The sequence below is a fragment of the Centruroides sculpturatus genome, unplaced genomic scaffold (assembly GCF_000671375.1).
Source record: "Centruroides sculpturatus isolate CEXI.00-Female unplaced genomic scaffold, Cexi_2.0 scaffold36, whole genome shotgun sequence".
NCBI classification, from domain to species: domain Eukaryota; kingdom Metazoa; phylum Arthropoda; class Arachnida; order Scorpiones; family Buthidae; genus Centruroides; species Centruroides sculpturatus.
In genome coordinates this window covers 1,022,761-1,045,884 of record NW_019384384.1, presented here as the reverse complement: position 1 = coordinate 1,045,884, position 23,124 = coordinate 1,022,761, and the positions used below count along the sequence as shown (strand labels likewise).

General features: G+C 28.8%; 1 protein-coding gene across 4 annotated transcripts in view; it reads right to left on the bottom strand.

The window, feature by feature from the left end:
* Positions 1-23,124, bottom strand: part of LOC111618001 (protein Wnt-5b-like) — a 242,587-nt gene that overhangs the window by 10,646 nt on the left and 208,817 nt on the right. For all 4 annotated transcript variants that reach the window (XM_023359417.1, XM_023359415.1, XM_023359416.1 and 1 more), the window contains 2 exons: positions 14,738-14,994; positions 955-1,247 (listed from right to left, as the gene is read on the bottom strand). In XM_023359417.1, the coding sequence (XP_023215185.1) occupies positions 955-1,247; positions 14,738-14,994 (550 nt within the window). The remainder of the gene's footprint in view (positions 1-954; positions 1,248-14,737; positions 14,995-23,124) is intronic.

Sequence of the window (23,124 nt, the reverse complement as noted above, 5' to 3'; positions counted from 1 at the left end):
GTTAGTAGAGTTATTTCCGAATACGATAGGCGTTATCGCGATGAGAAGAGCACTCTCATCTTAGTCGAACGACAGCAAAACGGAGACAATGTTAGCTAAAGAGAGATGTTACGATCCGGACCGACAAAGACAAACCCCCCCAGGCTTACAACTGTGACCATGTGTCGAAAGTGGAGAGAATGTCTCTCCTATTCAGCAGAGCGTATCCAACCAACAAGCGGGATCCTGTTTTATGTCATGTACAACAAGGGACGTGTCCCTCTCAATGGACGGGATCCCTATCTCCTCGCTCGTGCTGTTTCTATGTCTCCAGTTCCCAGGTGCTGTTGTTAGCTGGATTATTTGTCGCTATTTACCGTCAGCAGAGTGAATGACCGTCGGGCACTTCAAATTCGCGAGAAAGTCGAGACCCGCGGTCCTATTGCGCCCTACAGGAAAGGAAGCAGCAACCACCAAACGCTTGAGTGAAGTTAAATGGTTTATTGCGCTTCGCCAACAGTCTCTCTGCTAACTTAAACTAGACTTCAAAATAGGATGTTGTCTACTTTTAAAACCGCACACCTCCAGGCTCTTAATCAAAATGGTTTCATCTTTAATGAAAATATAAGTTTTTTCTATCTTGACTCGAATTGGTGTCAGCAATAAAAAACTTTTTATTAATAAATTTTTTTAAGGTACGGGGACTAATATTTAATTAATCTTTTTTTAAGAAGAAAAAGTAAAAATCAGAGATTAAAAAAAGATATAAATTATTGTTTTGCACAAATAGTGTATAAAAATAAATAAACGAGATCGACTAATATTTTTCTTAAATTCTACTCTACCAAAGTGTTAATTTTTCAATATGGTTATGGAAATAAAATAAAAATAAATGAATAAATAAAATAGTCACTATGTATTTACAACAATAAATTCTTAAATAATTATCAAACATTATTGTAGCAAGAGACTCACTCTTCTTCCTGCTTCATTATTATGTAAATTCATAAGTTTTCTTCCCTGTTCTTTAGAACCTCGTGGATGATTGTTCTCTCGCTCTCTAACGTCTACGAATCCCTCTGTAAAGCGATATCCATACTCAATGTTGTCTCCGCAACCTCCCCAAATCCAGTCTCGATGCAAATTCTTGGGCCTTTGAGCTCGACTGCAACCACAATTGGATAATTGGCCATCTCTACATGCTCGAGCGATAGCATGAACCACACCTGCAGTAGCAACGGCGTGAGTAAAGGCAGCTTCTCTGCTGGCTGAAAAATATTTATCATTATTAATTCTTTAAGATATGTTAGAAAAAAAAATTAGTTATTGTTTCAAGACACGAGCAACTAGATTAATGTTTTTAAGGTCAATCATATATTTAAAACACAAAATATCTAGAAATTTTTTAAANATAACGAGATTAATTTTAATATGGAAAATTTGAGTGTTTTAACCACTTACAGTATTTTTATATTGTCCTGAAAATATTTTAAAAAGTTAAAATATTTATATAAATCACTAAAATATTAATTAATGCAACGTTATTTTAGGCGTGGATCCTAAAATTAAATCTCGTCTTTAATACGATTCTATCCCGAAATTATGTGATATGTACAGAATATAAATAGACTAGAAAAACATTCATCTAAAGAATCGTATATAACAAAAAGAAATTAAATATAAATAATTCTTGCAAATTACCTAATTTTAAGAATTTGTTTTATAAGATCATATTCAAAATCATCAATAGAATTTCAAAAATTTAAGTAATCAGTTTTTCATCCATATCTGTGTGTTACTGTGACCAATGACATGGCAAGTGAGTCATTCGACAGTGTAACGACGTCATTAGTTACCGAAGGCCACTTCACCGTAAAACTCTATTTGTAATTAGGATATCGCCTGCTCTAGAATAACGACGCACAGAGTGGTCGGTCGTGACTAATGAGACATCGATACAGCGTTGGTCTCTCTACGACCGAATATCACGAACTCCTACTTTATGGACCACTTTCTCTGCTCTTCCCTAAGTCTAGATTCCGTTTAGAGGAAGGCAAGTTTCGTGACTGGCTTGCGAAATAAAATTTTACGCATCTCAGCCTGGTTGTCTTATTCTCGATGATTAATTGCTTCTGAGTCATAAACATGTCCTATGTGGGATAATAAGCTTGCATCCTGAATCAAATAAGAGTAAATCTATATAACTACTGTATCCGATTCTCTTCTATAAATGAAAATTAAATTTTATTATTTTAATCAGGCTCTCGATTTTAAATTAATTGCTATAAGTATTTTATGATGATGATTTGTTTGTTAATTTATCTTGCTTGCAAATTAAATTTAATTAGATTTATGTTTTTTCAGAGTTTCCTATTTTCTAACAAACTTTCTTGTAGTAGCTTCAAGCGCGTTACTTGTTATAATTAATGTAAATTAATTTTTTTTATCTGAAAGGAATAATTTTTATTCATTTAGCTATTATATAAATACCATTACGTGTTTCTATAATATATATTGATACATGTAAATTTATAACAACATATACGCAGTCAAATTTCTGAACAACATCCACTTAGGCCGTTGTTCGGAGGATTTCTGTTCAAAAATAAATAAATACGTTCCTAAAAAATGGAACTTTTATATTGCATAAAAGTTTTTCAGAAAAAAGGATTTTTGTAATTGACATTATAACATTATAGATCAAATAAAATCACAGTAAAAGAATATATATACAAAGATGTAGCATGTAAAGTTTCTCAATTTCAAAACATATTACATAAAATGCATTCGAATAATTATCTCTGGTTTTTTTTAAATTATAAAATATATTTCCAAGAAATACAAAAAAAATCCTAATTATTTTAAAAGAAATAATAGTCACAGTATCTTTCGAATAATGGCAATGAAAGAAACAATAGTACCAAAAAATAATGATGTCCAAAAATACAATGAAAAAGTAATTAAAGAATAAGCAACAGTACAAAAGAAATACACACGAGTTATTGTATGTAATAATAAGCATGTTACAAATTAGTAAGCTTTGGTTTTAGTATTGGCATTTAAACTTAGATTGCAATTTTGTTGAAACAATTGTAGAAAAGAATGCAAAAAATCTTGACTTGTACTGTTTTAAAAAGTATTTAAATGTGATAAAACTGAATAAGTTATTTTAAATCGTATTATAAAAAACCTCGAAATTCGAAAAATCACGGAAAAAATTTTCAAGATTAACCATTATAAATTAATGCTAGTTTTCTCCCTTCTTTACGAGAAAGCAGAAAAATTTTCAATCTAAAATTAGGAAGTTTGAAATAAACAAATCAGATCTATACTATTTGCATGTCCAATAAAAATTAAAAACTAATGCTTTCTTTAATGAAAACTTTTAGTTTTACTTGCAAATACGAAAAGTCTCAGAAAATATCGATGTTTTTAAGAATAGGAGACTATTTTCCTAAAATTTTCATATTTAACATTACACACACACCAAAGTAAATATTTTTCTACTAAAAAAAAGAGACTGTGCAATAAATAATTTTAAAATTTTAGTAAAAAGAATAGTAGTAACAATTTTAATAAGTGTACAAACCGACACACTGCATGTCTTTATAAACTTGTAGTATTGTCGTAAGTATTGAAAATAAATAATAATAAATTGACAAGAATCGGTTTTATTAATTGCAGTTGTATTCAATTTATGCACTTATTGAGTTTTGTTTCAATAATAGAATAAATTATTTCGACATTGGAGAAAATCATTATCTAATATCAAATTTAATTTTAACTCCCAAAATTGAGTCTTGCTTTTTGATAATTTTTGAATATTTTTTCTTAGTTTATATCAATTATAAAATAGCCAAATTTTTAAAAAAAAGGACACAAAATTCAACGTTAACGAACTTTTTAAAAAGAAATTTCACTAATAAAGCTGAAAAGAAAGAAAAAAAAAATATTTTTTCGCCTTCAAGATTTCTTCAAGCATAAATTACAAATGGAATAAAATTAAAAACGAATTATAGCGTAACTAATGTTTCACATTTAAGTGCTCTTTTCTATGATACTACAATAAATTCATTCCTTTGACTTGCACTATGCATTATGATCATTCTTTATTCACAATTTCACAAAAAAGTTACAGACTTATTAGATTTCTTCAAAATCTTTATGCTATTATTAAATATGAATAAAAGAAAATCACAAATAATATAATGCCATTTTCACTCGACTGTTTCTTGTTCTCGTTTTTAATTGTTAGGAGTTAGCTTAAGATTTGCTTCAGAGAACGAATCATACAGGATTAATGCAAAGAAAGGGAATACTCCAGAATTAATAAATCCTGTATATCTATCTTCATAGTGTGATTCGTTCTCTCAAGCAAATCTTATGCTAATTCCTAACAATATAATGCCAATTTAGATTTAAAGGAGAGGAGGGAAAAAGTTTGAATCAAAATTAAACTTTTTTTTTTTTTTTACGAATTTGCAAATAGTTATTATTTACTAATTTATTTTTAAGTAATGGATATTTTCCCATCATCATCATTAAAAATGACGAAATAGGTTATGAAAAAGTCTTTTGTTGAACTTGTGAAGTTGTTGACAGCTTTCTTTCTTAGACAGAACAATAGCTATTGTTTTTTTGAAGTCGAAATTTCTACTACTTACATTATTAAATGTTTAAACAAATACAAACATTATGAATTAAAAACATTTATGCGAAGTTGTTTCAACACAAAAATTCTATGCAAATTTAATCGTTTTAATTTGTTCAAACAATATAACTTATAATTAGAAATGAATTTTTTATTTCAAATGTACGCTTACAAAATTGCTAATTATATAAAATTTTAAAATAATGTTAATGGAAAATTAGTATACATAGTATAATGTCAGTTAAGAATTGGTATCAGTTACTATAAGCCTTAAGTTTTTTTATGTCGCTGTTGCTAATTATATAAAATTTTAGAATAATGTTAATGGAAAATTAGTATACATAGTATAATGTCAGTTAAGAATTGGTATCAGTTACTATAAGCCTTATACTTTATGTAATCATGTTAAGCATACTTTATTGTATTATAACTTACATTTTACTTTATCTATACAAATATTAGCATACTTTATTGTAGCCTTACACCGTATATAACCATATACAGGTATTTAGTATATTGTATATAGGTCTAAGCTTATATATTATAATCTTACGTACAATACCATATACTAAGTATGTACAGTACAGTATAACGTACTGTACATAAGACTTAAAGTTTGTATACATTAACATAAAGAAGTACTGTACAGTACATGCTTAAAATACAAACAAGAAGTAAGGCTAGCATAATCTAACAAAAGTAAGATTTGCTTAGTATAATTTAATATAAGGCTTCCTACATATAACATAAAGCCTCAAAAGGTAACAGAAGTTTCTACTTAATTTTTNTTAAAAATACAATTTTTAAATCGATTTTTATAAGTTTTATGAATCTGAAATTTCATTTTTTTTTTTTAATTTTGTGTCCTTCGGGACTTTTCTGCTTATTTGTAAAGATAAATAAATAAATAATTTTTGATAAATTCATATTCTGTTTTTATTTATTGTCAGAAGTTTATTTGTTGCTGGTATTTGTGAAAATATTTTTAAAAATTTCAGTTTTATTAATAAATTTAGTTATTTTTAATTAATAGCTTTTACTACTTTAAATTTATAAATTTGATCATCATTTAGAAGCAGATATTATATTTAAAATTGTTATATAAGATATTATTTTTGATACTAAATTATATATGTTCATGAAACATAATAAGGAAATGAAATTTAGAAGTTTCATTAATTAAAACGACAATTATAGAAATTATAACTAATAAAGTTTAATTTCTAACTATTAAGTGATAAATTTTACAATTATTTTTAGTTAGTAGTATTTTTCATTATGTGGTTTTTGTTGTTTATCATTTAATTTACAATTGATCATTTTCCTTTGTTTTCTTGAATCAATGGAACTTTGTTACTTGCATTAGAACCCCTATTTAACGTTTTTTTTTTTCAGGAACCAGCCTAAAAGTGAATAAGGGTTTGGAGAAAATGATAAAAATAAATCACAAACAAAACACAGAGTTTATTATATTTTGATTAAACGTACTGTACAGTCATTTTTACCTTAACCAAATATAACTTCAGTAAGCTGTATTAAAGAAAATTTCAAAGAATTAAATAGTTTATTTAAAAAAAAAAAAAACAATTTTTTCATCGTAACGAACATTTGTTATTTAATACTTTTTTAAAGGTTAATTTTACTTAAAATGCAATTGAGTTTGGTAACTACATCCATAATTTTTCTATAAAACTTATATTTTTGTACTTGAATTGCATAATTTATTTTTAAAATATAATAATTATTATTATTATTATTTATTGATAGCATACGAAAGGATTCTAACAATTAACAAAAAATCTTGCTTATTATTGTCGAAAGTATTTAAAAAACCATATACACTATGTAAAAGAGAATGTCTGTCTGTCTGTTCATATACACTTCTAAATTCTTTGACGGATCTGAATTATATTTTTGGGTAGGAGAGGAATGTCATGTTTCGTCAGAGCTTGTATTTTTTCAGGGTCCTAGAGTGTAATTGAAAAATATGATTCAGATTAGTCAAAGGGTTTAGAAGTGTATAGGGAACAGCAAACATGCATTGATTTTACATATACGGATATTCTATTTGGATTTATAAGGATGGGGTGGTGTCTTTTAAGAAATTTTCCTCGGTATCGATTCTAGTTTTAACATTTTATGAATTTGTTTTAGAAATTAAAAAGAAATAACGCATATTTCATCATTAACTAACTAATAATTTGATATATTTATTAAACTTTTTCGCTCATGTTTAATTAAAATCTTAAATTAAATAAAATAATGTTCTTTCTTATAGAAAATAATTACAGTTAAATGTTATGGATTGTTCGATCGAAACAGTGAAAATCAAAGATTTTGATTGCAAACTTTATTAAAACTAATAGCTTTGTGTGTGTGTGTGTCATAAAAAGTTCATTTTTTTTACATTGACTGCCTTCTATATAAAGTAAGTAATAACTAAACAACTAAATTGCTAATAAACGATGTTAGATTATTCATCATTACGGAACTTGTCATTTGCCTGCCATTTGAGCAATTATTTTTAATTACCTTATTAAATTTTTGCATGTGATAAAGGTATTCGCGTTACCCACTTTGACATAGCAGACAATGCGCCTAGAAAAGTGATTGAGTGATATCGAGATTTGAAGTATTTCAGATTGATCATCATTTATTATAGCTTAATTTAATTCATAGATTGGCAAAGATAACGCTCGAATTAGCTTTTTATTTATATAAGCATAATCACTATTAACTTATTGATGGGGGAAAATCATTCTTAGATCTATATCATTTACAACTGATGTGAAACGTTGTCTAAATTATTGTAATTGAAGAAAAAAAAATCTAGCGAATTCTAAATTTGAGTTCGATACAACGTTAAAACCCTTTTATATCGCTAATGATCCCTCTTTATCACGTAACTTTGAGATCTTGTTCGTACATTAACATTAACTGAAGATCACCAGAGCTGCTGACTAATAGTTGCTGTTTATAAATCTCATGTTACATTAGATTTTCACTTAGTTTCACGCAACATCTTTAACAAAACAATCGACTTATTTAATTTGAACTTAATTAAAATTTGATTTAACAATCCAGTTCTTTCTTTGTCTTCGTGTTTCGTATATATCCGCTGTTGTAATGTATAATAGAATGAAATAAAGATAATTAAAAGTTCTATTTAAAAAAAAAAAAAAACTGAATTTCGTGTAGAATATATATTAAAACCTTGTCTGTGAATGAATTATAACGTATACTAACGTTTTACTTCGAATGGTACTGAAAATTAAATTGAATGTATTAAATAAATAACACACTGAATTCAAACCTAAAAGCGTATTTTAATATTCCAAACTGGAAATATTCATTATTCTTATTGTGGATTTTTCTCTTATCAGTTTAATATACAATACTTATGAATAGAATGAAAAACGTAATATGCAACATAAAACTGTATTTCATTTACATATCTAAATTTCTATAAACTAGTAAGAGCAATCATTGAATTATAGAATTTCTTTTATAATATGTTTGAGAAGGTTATTCATAATTTTGTTTGAATTGTTGGTTGACAGCATGTGGTCTCAGGACTACAAATGATAATAGACATGTCATAGAATGTAAATATTTATTTATTCTGTAACCCAAAATGAGACACGACAAACAAAGGACCTCTACCGTAGCCTATACAATATCAGAGTTTGGATAAAAGCGGCTTTGTCCTTAGTCGTTGGTTGATCGCTAAATTGATTTCAAACATTGTGATAATACATAGAAATAAATAATAGCGATGACGAATTTCACGTGATACAAAAATGACTTCTAGGAGGATGGACTCGGAGGAAGAGGTCTGCACCTGGTAATTGTCTGTTTATAAATGTTTAAATTTCGAATAATTCTATACAGTTTCGTTGTTTTCCCTCTGGAAGCAAAGATTTTACTCTCGATAGAAGACCAGAGTTCTCAAGCATTCGATTGTACTGAGCAACTGTTTAATGATGATTTTTCTTTCTTCGAGTATTGAGTATGATCATACGTTTAAACGTGATCATTGTTTAGCGTCAAGTGAAAGCTCGTATCGAATTACGAGAGGCGACAACTTCATATGTATATGTCGTTTGTTTCATTCGAAGACTATTGCAGATCCAAATCCTCGATTTTTATCGCCAAATTGAAGGATAAAAGTGTATAGATACATTAAAATAAACTTCAAAATTGTGAAAAATTTATTATTAAATCTGGGATTCGTTGCGATTGAAGCCATTTACAGTTGTCCCCATCCTAATAGTGTTTCTATCACCTAACAAAAATCTCCCTATAGGAGTTGAGAAAAAAAAATCAGACCTCTATTTTTTAAAATCTAATATATATCACCATGTACAGAAAAAGAAGGGAACAATGCCCGGCTGTGTACAAAAATTACAAGCTAATTTAAATACTGTTCCTTCTCCATCCAACTGCATGCATGCACATCGTCGATCGGTCCACAGATCTACATTTGGCACTTTTGACGCAGTAACCCAGATATCTGCCGACTTTGGAACTGGAAGAAGGCTCAATACGGTGAGGTCGTTTATCGTTTTCGACCAATCAGAGTCTCCTAAGTTCATTTGCGGGAAAGGAAAGTAGGTTATAAACCATCCTTCCTTCAATTTATTTACACGTGTGAGTATCGAGTGAATAAACACATGTTTTGCACTCCACATAACAGCACCAATGGAATTTGCACTTGCATCTTTCTTTCAGGCTAACTTTATGAGTATTATATCCGCGTCCGCAACACATTAAGTTACATCCATCAGTAGCCGGTGAGGTACGATTGCACAGTCGACCGTGAGTGCCGTGTGAACCGGTAGTCAAGTTAGTAATACAATAATCCGGTGATTCGTCCATGTACACTAAATCTTCTGCCGTGGGGAGATTGAAACGAGGATTTCGAATCTGAAGTTTCCCTCTTCGATTGATTTTCACTTCTGTAGCACCATCGTACTTATCCTTCAAGTGGTCGCCCACTTCTCTGAAAGACGCCAATTGCTGCCAACAGGTAATTAAAGAACAGGATCCAGAAACTCCGTGGCATTTACACGTTACTCGCATTTTTCTTATTACAGCCTGAAAACAGCAAAAAATATACATTTTAAATTTCTAATTAAATTTATGATTCATTAATAATTATACTGATTAATAAATTTACAAAAATGACAATCTTATATATAAATTTATATAGATCTTGATAAAATGCAATGAATAGAGATATTCAACAAAAAATAATATAAAATCATTCAAAAATTTATTTGAGAAGAAAAAAATCTAACCTGGTAATATTAGAGAAGTATCGAGTCCAACTAATTATCTAAGTTTCAAATTTTATTAATTATGAATTGAACGCTTATTATGAAAGCTAAAAGGTTTAATTGAAATATTTGTTGAAAATTAAAGTCTCGTTGGAACAATTCACTTATTTTTTGAAAAATGTTAACGTCTTCCTCTTCAGGCAAAATGCTTACATCGCATTCTTCCAATCTGCGATTAAGAGGAACAGCCCAAGCGTGTAAGCAACGCTTCTCTGCCTCTTTAATCAAATTATTCCAGTGCGAAATTATATTTTCCTGTGTAAGAAAGTTTTTCCACACGAAATTCTTAATTACTAATTAATGATAATATTTTAATTTTCGAGGGAAAAAGACCGAATTGACATTCTAAGGAAATTATTACAGATTAATTAACATTTATTACATTTCTGTAATAACTCGTAAATCAAATCTTGCTGCGAATTTTTAAGATAAAATTAACGTTTTCTAACTTTCAATGTATCATGAATCAGGTAGACGATTAAATTATTATAAACAGAAGAGATAATTAAATAATTTCGTGACTAGAAACGTAATTAAATGCTTTAATAAATGTAATTATATTCGAGTTCATCATAAAATTGTTTGAAAACTAAAACGACACGTTTTTTTTTTAACTTATATTATTTAATTGTATTCGAAGAACTCATTAAGCAAATTGCATTACAGTAAATGAAGTTGTTAGCTGCGGAGAAGTCATTAACAATATGTTGCTCTGTACACATCCAGTCCAGGCGAAATTTAAAAGCCGTTCTTTCTCACAATGACAAATAGCAGGTGTCATGATTATCCTTTCGACTCTAATAGTGTTTAAACATAGGTCTACGCATCATTAGGTGAAGCAACGTAACACTGTTAAAAAAAAAAAAAAAAAAAATAGACTTCGATCCCAAGGAATGACCTGTGAAGGACGACACATTTCTGACCTATAAAACTTGCCTTATTTAGAAAAGATATTCTTTTAATATGATTTCTTTAATTGCTCTATTGCGTGAATGGTTTCCAACCTGATTGAATGTTTTTAATTCATTTTCAGATATCATTGAGTAAAAATAAAATTAATTTATTTTCAAAGTGATATTTTCTAATGAAAAAAAAAATCATATATTCATCATTACACAAATTAAATGCATGTAAACTTACTTTTTCTTATTTAAGAGCTATTAAGATTTAAATCAAGTTTTAGACATACAACATTTTGTATGTGTAAGCGGTTTAATATAAAAAGACTATCGTCTAAACTTATTTATTTAGAAATTACAAAAATTACATCTTAAATTTTGTAATTTCTAAACATTTAGCATCATATTCAGCATCTAAAGATAATGTGTAATGCACAATAAGCGATATCAAATTTGTATTAATTGTTTATTTTATAAATATTCATACATTTGATACTTTTTTAAAATAACTTTTAAATAAAATTTTTAAAATTAAAAAGAGTGTTAGAATAGTTATATAAGTTTAAGTAATCATTATTATATAGCAAATGAAATATTTGATAAATAATAATTGTAATTTTGTAACTTTTAATTTATCGACACAAAACAGATTATTTTGGCTTTTATATCCAGTTCTGACCAAGACCAATGAATTGTACTGATTAGCAAAACTGGACACGTCATTGGTTTCTAGTGGATGACATCGGTTGACATAGCAACTCGCTACTATCAGGTTATTCGACCTATCACGTTCGCATTGCAAAATATAGGAGGTCTATAAAAATTTTTTCTTATTATAAAATCTGTTTTTACTTTGTAACATTCTGTCCACGCTACTTAGAATTTTAACTTAATTTAAAATAACTTGATCGATTAAATAATATATTTAATCCATCAAACTATTTTTTCGTGAAATTTGACAATTTTGATATTAGTTTTTAACAATAAAAGCAACATCTTTTTCAATTTTCGTTATATATTTTTTCACGTATGAAAGATAAGTTAACGAATAACCGTAAAAAAAAGGAAATAAATATGCGAAAAAAATCACATTTCTATTAACGTATGGTATATGTCATTCTCCAACAACGAACATATGAATCACGATTTTTAAACGTTATCTGCCCGTTGAGTGTGGCACAATAATCGGATCGAGTGGAGAACGAAGAAATATTAATTTTTGAATTGCTTGACTATCAATAATGAATTTTCCATAAAATCCCTTGTACACAACTGCTCACATTTACCACGATGTAACATCATACAAACCTTAAAATAATAGAATATTTAGGCTATAATTGTTGATGTATTGAACATTCCTATTCCTACATAGAAGCTTTCATCAAATAATTATAATGGGAAAGGAATAAATGTCATCTACATAGTTTATAATTTTTAAGAATTACAACGTACAAAAATTCTGCATACTATTTAAATACATATACGTGGTATAATTCATCATAATTTCCTATTTAGTTTCCTAAAGTCTAATGTTTACTAAATTGCACTCAATTAATTAATATAATTGTTAATAACTCTTTAACAACATTAACTAATTAACTTAAATGTTCCTACGTTTTAATTTTATTTTCCAATTTAACAGACACAAAATTTCATTTATTATTTAGAATAAAAGAAAAAATAACAGGCAATATATAGCAAGGAATAACAATTATTCAATAAGTAGCAAGGAATAACAATTATTTAAACTAAGATAGACTCAAAAATTATATTCTCAATATTAAATTAAATCTTCTGGAATGTATCTTTTATGAATTGAATTAAATAAATCATTTATTTAATTTTATTTTTATCGAACTTGAAGTGTGTTTCGACAATAACTTATGAACTTGTATTGAGAAAATATAGGCTATATGAAATATAGACTTGTAAACATGGCAAGTCTAAAGTCAGGATTTAAAAGGCAAAAGAAATCACGTAGATAAATATTTTTAGAAGCGTAGATAAAACTATTATTAGAAACCAGAATATATTGGTATCATTCATTAATGTTTGTTGTCATTTTCGATAACACGTGCTTTCCTTTTTCAATATCAAATGGGTTAATTAACGAAGGGGGGAAAAAGTAAACAAGAAAAGTCATTGAGTTTATAAAACTTTTAGTAACAGACACTAATTTTTATGTCTAGCATTTTTTAAAAAATAATTTTTCGAAATGGGGAAGAACTAATAAAAATATAAATTCTTGCTTTTAAATTAAAAAAACTCCCCTCGAAGATATCTACTTTAGCCTAATTTTATGCTAGCAGTTGCAATAGTTTAATTAATTTTTTTTAAATGCTATTTAAAATCTAATTTTTTCTCGCGTATCGAATTGTTCTCACGAATAACAAACACAAATGTAATCTTTGTAAAGTTGAATAATTTTGCTAATCTACAAGTTGTCTGGATATAAAAATTTATTGCGTTACGCTAGAGTTACGCTTCAGGTCGTCAACAGAAAACGTGGCGGGTGGTCTACCCTTCTTCTAATCTCGAAAACAAGTTCTATTCCAATCAGTTATATCGTTTATCAGATGCAGAACAAAGGCGAGAACCAATCAGCTTACGAACAACGTTGGAATCTTACAACATTCAAAATCCAGCATGGGGCACGGAAAGGTGGCCGATCTGATCTGGTCTTAATCTCTTTTTTGACCTAAGTGTACAAATTCCCTTGTTGCATGCTGCTGCACGCTCCGTTGGATTCGAATGAATCACAAAACGAGTGACATCATCAAGCTTAAAGGACCGCCTCCATTAATTAAGATTTCGGAGTGTGAATCACGGTGACGCCCTAGCTTAGCTCCTCCCATTTTGTTAACAATAATTAGCTCGGATTCATCTTAACAGACGTAATTAGTAGTCTCCTTTTCTAATTAATAAAAATTATCTTTTGTAAATCTGCCGATAAGACGAATTCTATCGATCACGGACTGTACAGCGAGGGAAAACTTGTAGAAAAATGGGCATAACCCGTAACTAATTTAATATTTCAACTTGTTTAAAGATAAACAAGCAGAAAACTAAATTTTATCAGTAAATTTAATTACGTCTTGAATATTTTTAACTGCGTAGTGTCATTTATTGTTAGGTTTAAGAACACTGGTGAACATTTATTAGCGTTTCACTTTAAAATGACCAATTTCCATTGTGTTTATTGCATCTGTGGTCTGATAATTATCAAGGACGCTCTGCAAGACCGAAAAGAGAATGCTTCTGTTGACGTTGCTGAGCAATTAAGTATTTACTAACGACATGCCGAGGATGAAGGACAAGTTAGCTAAGTGACAATTTGATTGCTATGACACCAAAAGTGACAACTTCCTGTTCGCAACGTAAACTTTCGATTCCATTTTCTCATTTTGAGGGAAAAAATACAAAAATAAAGTCAAAACTAATAATAATGTCTACGTTTTTCCCCTTTATTAAAAATAGATCGGAAGCTTAGTATATAAAATTAACTTGCTTAGGTAAACAATAAATCGATTATTATAAAATTGCTATCAAATGGCAATAAAAAGTTTAAATATTTTACATCCAAATTATAAAATTATATTTAACAAAAATTTTAGAATTAAAATAAGATTTTTTTTTCTTATTTTATAAAGTAAATCTCAATAAAGAAAACATTTAATTAGAAGGATGATCTGATCAAGATGATGATTGTTTATATACACACAATCAAACGAATATTAAGATATAAAATTTTATGATAGTAATTCATTAGTAAAAAGAAACAAAATTAATATAAATTAAAAATAAAAGGTAAAATCTGAAGATGTAAATAATTTTAAGAAGATACCGAAAATTGCAAAGTTTTCACTTACGTATATTGAGCACTGGACCGAAAACACTCGAATCTTCAACCGTGGAACAATTCCAGCGTCTATGACGAAACTGCCATTGACATTCATTTATGCCAAGCCTCGCTCCCCTTCCTACGTGAGCCATGTGGTCCTGATACAAATAGCAGAGCTTCGTCTGGCCACGAGATAGACCTTTCAGCTGAGTACAGAGTGGTTGAGCACCCAACATGTACGCTTGGGGATTCCTCAATATATCTATTCCCTGGATTCCTAAATTCCTGAAAAATCCATTTAAAAATGATTATAATATATATATATGTGAGATCTATCGTAATTATTAAATAAATATAAAATGTTGGGAATATTAAAAATATTTTTCGTGTAATATTTATTTTTTTTTAAAGAACAAATACCTGTTTCTCATTTAAAAATAAACATGCGATATTATAGAAAAGAATAGGAGCGATTTATAGATCTCATTACGTCCTGGAGGCAGTTCACCTGCACGAATTTGACAAAAAAGTTTCGAGCCCGAAGATACAATTATCGCTACTAAAAACACACACGGGTGGTATGCCTATTCAACTGTTGGTGTTTATGTTAGACGCAAACAACCCACAATTATATCGACCAAATTGTGAGTAATTAGACTTCTGCAAACGACAAATGCTTTTTGGTCACGTTATGACGAGAGTCCGGGCCGATACGAACTAGTCTGAAATGTGACTCTTAGGATGCACCTTAGGCATTGCAGATGCTATCGAAGAGAATTCTACAGATCACGGAAGATGATAATGTCATACAGAAATTTTATCTACTCTTTCAACCTTGTATTTCTTATACGAATTTTCTATTTATTTTTAAGAAAATTTCTTGTCTAGCATTTGTAAATTACGAAAATTTATCATATTATTCATATACACTGTAAAGTATAAATTATAATAATTAGATGTTACGATTGTTAAAACTTGTATATAATTTATTTGAATCTGATGTAGAATATTTTGATTAAAATATTTTAAAATTTTACACACAGAAAAATAATCAAACGAGTTTATTACATTTTATATCTTTTAATTCTTTTGATTTTTCACTTGACATTAATAGATATTTGCCTCGATACAATCTTAGAAATCTTTCTAGTCTTTGACAGATGTTCCAATTTCTCACCTAACATATCCTTCATGAAGAGAGGTGGAGTTGTTTAGTTAACCCATCATTTTTACTTCAGAAAGGTCATCCATTCAATTTTTTAACCATATAAATTATATTAGATCTTTTGTCGTGGTTATTTACATTAGATTTATAACCTTCTCTGTCGTGTAAGAAGTAAAAATAGTTGGACAAAGCAACCATTATTTTACAATTATTCTATTTTTGTAGATTATATTTCAAGCAGAATTTTTACATTTCTTCTACGATCAAACAAATTCGATCGAGTAAATACAAAATAATTTTCAGATTTATTTTTTTAATTGATTCACTAAGAACTTGATACAATAATTAATTTATTGAAATAAATAAATAAATATATATTTTTGTCAAATTTACATTAAACACGAGTTGTGAATAAACTCGTGGGCGTACGAGCTGGGGAAAGGGAGCAGAGGGGGTCGAAAATTCAAGAAAAACTGAAAAAAAAACTTGGGCAAAGCCAAAGCAAAAAGGTTAACAAATTATCAAAGCAAATAAAAAATTGGTACTTGTGTTTTTATTTGTGTAAAATTTCAAGAAAGCAAATCCCCTTAAACAAAGTGTCCTTATACGCTCATGACCAAAATGGTAATTGCATATTTTATCTTACGTTATTTATCTAATAATATCAACATTTTACCTTCAATTGTTCAGCAATTAAATAATTATTCATCTTTTAATAAAAACTTTGTACAACAATATCTCTAAGAAGACTGGCTCTAAAAAATTCGGGACAATAGCTATGACATTTATATAGAAATATAGGATCCAAATCGGATAAGAAATTACATCCATCCTCATTCTTAAGCTAGCTATTTCATAGATCTAAAATTATTCTTAATTATGGAAAATATACAAGTATAAGCACATCATAAAAAGCAAAAATTGAACAACTCGTTTACCTAACGCTAAAGATAATTCGCTCGATAGCATTAAGTCTTTGTCGCCATTAATCAAGTTGGCAACACTAACGTAATTGATAGTATTCTCTTCCCTTCTACCTGAAAGTAACAGGGATAGAAATAATAAATGGAGACGACATTCGTGTTTGGGTAAAATTCATTTTCCCTATTCCCTATTACTAGCGACGAACGTAGGCGTAAACGCTATAAATTGCATTTTTCAGTAATAGAGCTTATTAATAATGAGGTCATGAAATAACTTCTTTATAACTCAGTAGTAGGGATAAGTAGCAAATTATTAAACCAATTGTGATGTTTTCAATTTTATATGTAACTATTCAATGTTTATTCTACTGCAAATTTCTTAAAACAGACTAGTATTATTTATATAATTAGAAATTAAATAACTGATTGTTAGATTTAAAAATAATGATATACACAATAAATAATTTTTAAACATTTATTAAAACAATTTCATTTTCTTCAAATTTTAACGTTTTAAATGTATATGATAACATTTACATGTTATCATATACATTTAAGACTTTACAGGAAGTTTGTAGTATCAAAAATAGTCTATTATTAAAGAAAATTTGTATTAATAACCCTAAAATAAATACTTTTCTTTCAGTTAATCAAGTAAAAAAGGGGGGAATAATTAGGTCTTACAGAGTTATATCTCTGTATAGAGCAACCCATAAGATTTTCTGAGGTAAATAGTGAAACGTGAGTTTATTATAATTGGGTCAAACAAGAATTCGTGCCAATTTTAGATTAAATCGCCCATAAAAATGCTAGAAAACATGAATTTATTACTCCTTTATTGCCAGAATGAGTTCACTAACGTCGAAGGTAGCATTTTCAATGAGATGTCACATTGTATACAGGTAGTAATTTTGATAACAGGGACGAAGTCTTCAATTAACTTTTATATTTCTTGATTTTAACTTTTCCGTATGATGTTTTTATTATCAAGTTGGTCTGTTGTGATCACAGCTAATAATATTTTTAATTTAAAATTAGAGTATGTAATAATTTATCCAAAGGAAGATATAAATTATTCAGAGATGCACAGTTTCTTTAGGGACTACTGAAGATGTTTTAGTATTTCTAATTTTAGCCCAAGTATCGAGTGATATTGGTTAGAAGAAGGTGGTGGAGAACAGAAATAGGTAAACCATTTAAACTTAAAAAGTATTTGGGTGGGAGGAAAAGACAGACGTTCGGTGCTTAGCGACAACGACTCTCAGTAAATAACATGACAGATTTGCCGTCATTTCGTCGCAGACGCCATATTTCGTTGTCGTGACGTCACTTAGTAAAAGTGGAGCTTCTACGATCACAAGGTCGGGGCCATTGTTTTCTTCGACCTGACAAGAGCCGTATGTCATAGTAATTTGTACGGTAGTTCTTATCTATGGCTACCACATGGATTGTTTTTTTCCTCGTCCGCTGAACCCAAGAGGTACTGACGGGGTAACTGTGAAGGATCTTTCCATTCCACATGCTTCTAACATGCATCACTTCAAGCAAACTGGTCAAACACAAAGATGAACTTATACATTAACACGATCGGTTGCAATTTAACTATAAAGCTATAAAGTTATCACTCTAAGTATTTCACTTGAAATAAAACGCATCTTAAATTGCAAAAATTCTAGTATTAGATATAATATTCGCAATTTTCATGTATTCTGAAGTTTTTATTTAATCACGCATCAGACTTAGAGATATTGTTATCTACATACATGTCAACATCACAGCAATTATTATATATTATAGATTGAAAAAATATTGAAAATTTCCATTTTATTCACGTTGATTTCAGCGTTTATCATTTAGAAACATTGATTTAGGCTATTACTACTACTTGGCAAAGGTAATTTTGATAAAATTCACTATTGAGATTTTCGTAAGAATAGATATTAACTTTGATTATATAAATGAAGAAAATTGTAAGATACTTATATTTAAGTAAAATTAGAATTATTTTATAGTATTTATAATGATATTAAGCTCTTCTGTATATTTTTCTAGCTTACATTTCAGTTGACACTTCATATATCTTTATATGCGAATAGGTTCCATCTTTCCTCAATTGTTTCTAATATTCAGTTTTAATTTGTCTATTCAATTCTTTCGTCACGTTTGACCTCTTCTTATCTCGCCATTAATCTTCTTTTAACTTAGCCCTATAAAATGATATCGCCTCTGCAAAAGTCCCAGTTAGCACAGTTGGTAAGGTGGGTGACGGTTTTACTACATTAATTTAATGGCTCCTCAAAAAAATTACGAAAATAATAGATAAAAGGTTGTTTCAGTCTGTATAGAAAGAGGAAATAATGTTTTTTATGATATTCCATTAGGGATCATTAATAGGCCCACATAGATTGAACGAGATAATTAGATGTAATTGCGAATCCTTTAATCTAGTAGAAATCCGCACCTACGTTTATCAAGATGGCCCGCATTTTATAGTTTTAATTATAATTTGAGAGGCCAACTAAAACTTATTATCTGAAGACAATAATCGAGAAGAAAAAGATTGTTCATTTGTTATAAATTCCAAATTACAATAATTAATAGAAAATGTTTTTTTATGCAGCTTTAATTTTGAAAAAGTTAAATCTTTGAGCATTTTCAGCAGAAAAGTTGTTTGCTAATAATAGATATTTGAAGAAAAATTACTAACTTGCCACAGGCCTCGATCCATAAGGGATAGAGGGACACATCCCCATTATATTTTTGTACCGGTAAATTGTCTCCGCTTTCAAGATATATACATATTTTAATTTTAAAGCATAGTATAATACAAAAATTAAGATTATAAACGAGTACATTACACCTTATATCTACTCCAATAAGAAATTTTTCTTGCTCATTGTTATGGGTTCCCCAAATCTATGTTATACAAATCAATGAAACTCACAGTATCTATTGATGTTATATAATAAATCTAGGTGTGAATTATTATTTATCGATGATATATGCTGTTTTTAATTAATATCAATTGAAACTATGAAAAAAAAAATTAATAACTATGAAGATCTTTTAAGTAACATTTATATAGCAATTTTTGTTATTCATCATACTGTACTTAGTAGTGCAGAATAGAGGTTTTAGAATTTTATAAGCTAATTATTTGTTTCTAATTCAGATATATCTTTAATTAAAATATATCACATAGGTTAATTTTCTTCAAAATTAGTTGTGAAACATTCATTACTTTCCGATTTAAGAGAGTCCAAAGCTCCCTTTACACGATACATTTTTTTATTATTGAAATATCTACATTATTCAAAGTTTGAAATACTGTAACATTGTTTATTACAATAACAATATACTTTTTTAGAACTAGAATACTTTCGGTCAGTAACTATAGATTAGTATAGATCACAAATTTAATTTAACGAGGTAATAAATTTGATCTATACATGTGAATAATATATTTGTAGAATACGTGTAGACTAATAAATCTGAAAGCAAAAAAAGTAGACTGTCTTTCATAAATCATTATTAATCATCCTCTTTGTCCTTAATCAGGCACCAGAAGTTCGTCTAAAGACAAACAGCCGAGAATAACTTGTTCCTCTTCTGTTATCTATTGACATCGACAGGACTGTTTTTTATTTCTTATTTTTTAATTAAATAAATTGGAAACTATTTGGAATTTTAACAGATATAATTAAAGGTAAAAATTCTCTTATCTGCTTAAACTTATTTGTATAGAATAGGCTTGTTTGATCTTGACAAAAATTCTTTAATCAAGATCGGATACTTGAATTATTATTTTTTCGTTGTATCTACTAAAATAATATATCCTAAATGCCGAAAGAAAGCATTGACTCCTGAAATAGCTCCTTGTCTACGATAACAATTTGGAAGAAGATCTCATCATCATTCAGAATTCGCGGCCATCTTCATACATAGAATTATTAAGGTAGCTACGGGAAAAATACATAATAGCTTTCGAGTTATTATATTACGATTGGCTGACTTCGGTGAATTCTATTCAGGCTTCCTTTTCTGTTCAGAACGATTCAAAAGGGAGTAAGCCAGGCAGAAAGCACCTGGAAGAAGACATCGTCCCGACAATGGGCCTTTTGTAGTGATGGATGCACCATCTCCATCGCTACACCACAATGTCTCTACAAAAATTTCATCGACAAGATAATTATTTCAAATTTTGTTTTTTTTAATTACTTCAGCTTACTTTTTTCTAAAATGATATGGTGAAAATGATATGGTCTGTGTAAACGGAAATAATGTAATCTCCAATTTTTACTCAGATCTTTAAAGAAAAATAAATAGGCTGCTCGTTTATAACTCATAGGAAATGCTTTTGTTTAAGTTACTTAACTGTTGGTTAAATTTACAAAAATAAGTTTAAAGATTTTTCCATCGAATTTAACATTAGAATGAAAGTATGAAGGTTAATTCTACAAGTGACAAGAATTATAAACAATGAATTAATTTATCATCATATTACAGAAACTAAACAGATATTGAATTCATGAACAGTAATCATATTATAATATAAACAAATCAAATCATAATCAAATATGTGATTTACAGCAAAAATAAATATTTTATACTTCTTATAAGTTTTGAAAATTCAATATTTATCAATAAATCGTTCATTTGAAATATTTATCTAACATTTGGGCAATTATTTTTAATCCGTTATAAACGATTTAACGATTCTGAGATAAACACGCACCTACTCGAGCAATTTCTCTTTATCTCAAATAGAATGCCACTCCTGATTAATTGTTAAGACTTTTCTTCCGATTTATTGTACAGATATTGCTCTGTTTATTGTCTATAGTTGTATTAGCTTTCCAGTTTTCGACGGAGACCGAAAATGGAACGTAACTTGGAACAATAAACGATTGTTGCTTCAGATACCTATATCTGAAGCAACAATCGTTCTAGTTCCTCGGGAGGATTGTTGTCTTCTATATCCACAATTGCGAAACTCGGTAGAAGTCGTGTTTCTTTCTACTCGATCCTCGAATCTGACATACACAATCTACATTTTGATCAGATAAAACATAACACAACACGCACAACATCGTGAAGGAAGGTTTGTCATGAGATATCATCGATGATCTCTCGACTGAACTGCAAGCGGAAGCCAATATGCGGAAGTTCCTAATTCCAACATGAAAAAAATTTCCGCTAACGCTTTTTATTTAGAATTTATGACTTTCTTCGTCAGTAGATTTTATTCGAATGATACAAAAAGATTAAAATTTATATTGATTGTGTCTTAGGAAATATCAAAGACGGTAGTAAAAGTCAAAATTGTTCAATAAACTTCTTTTTGTACGGTATAAGATTGATATAAAACATATTTAATGCTTTGTTCAGTGAAGTAGATTCGATGTAAAATAGGTTACAATTGGATTTTAAGATCCGCTAATGATTTATTTTTGTTACTTACAATAAAATTTTTATTTCTTCAACTTAATTAAGAAAAGAAATGTCATTAAACCATAATTTAGCTGTGAAATCCCAGCTTATAATCTGTTAAATATTCATCTTTAAAATTGGATCTGTTCTACAGAATAATTATTTGATTTGTATTTGAATAAAAGTGACTTTATTCTTAAAATTTTAATGAAATTTGAATAACTATAAAGTTGTTCCTTACAATTTTCGACTGTTTTGGATTAATCAGAAATTTTCAGAAGTATATTGCGATTTTCTCTGCAAATTTAAGGACTGGCGGAAATCATGAAAGAATTATGTTTTGTCACTGTTGTCGAGATTTTATGAGCATCGTTAAAAACTGATTAGTTAAGAGCCGGATTTCGATCTTATATCACATCAAAATGGCAGAACTTGACAAGGAAGCAATTAACGTCTGTCAAGCATCCGTCTGCAATGACGGTAAGGTTAAGTAAGTGGGCGAGGTTATGTTCTACCTGCTCTGCCATGTATGCCACCCGGACTTTTAACATATCCAAATCCCTTAATCTGTCCAGAAGATTGACTTGAAAGTGTCTTTAACTCATCCAAATCTACTTCAAATCAACTCATAATTACAGGTTTCAAACAATTCCGTGCACACATGGGCTTATGTCAGCTTTTTATTTTTACTTTTTATAATCATAGATTAAGTACAACGTTAAACATTATTGAGTTGTATTAAAAGAACTCGCTACTTCTACTTTGCAATTGGAAAATTGAAATTTGTATCATTGATTAATAGCAACATTATACCAAATTGCTTCAACATTATTTTGTTTATAGCAATTGGAAACCTCAAATTATAGAAGACGAAACATGTTTTTCTTTCTTCCTTTC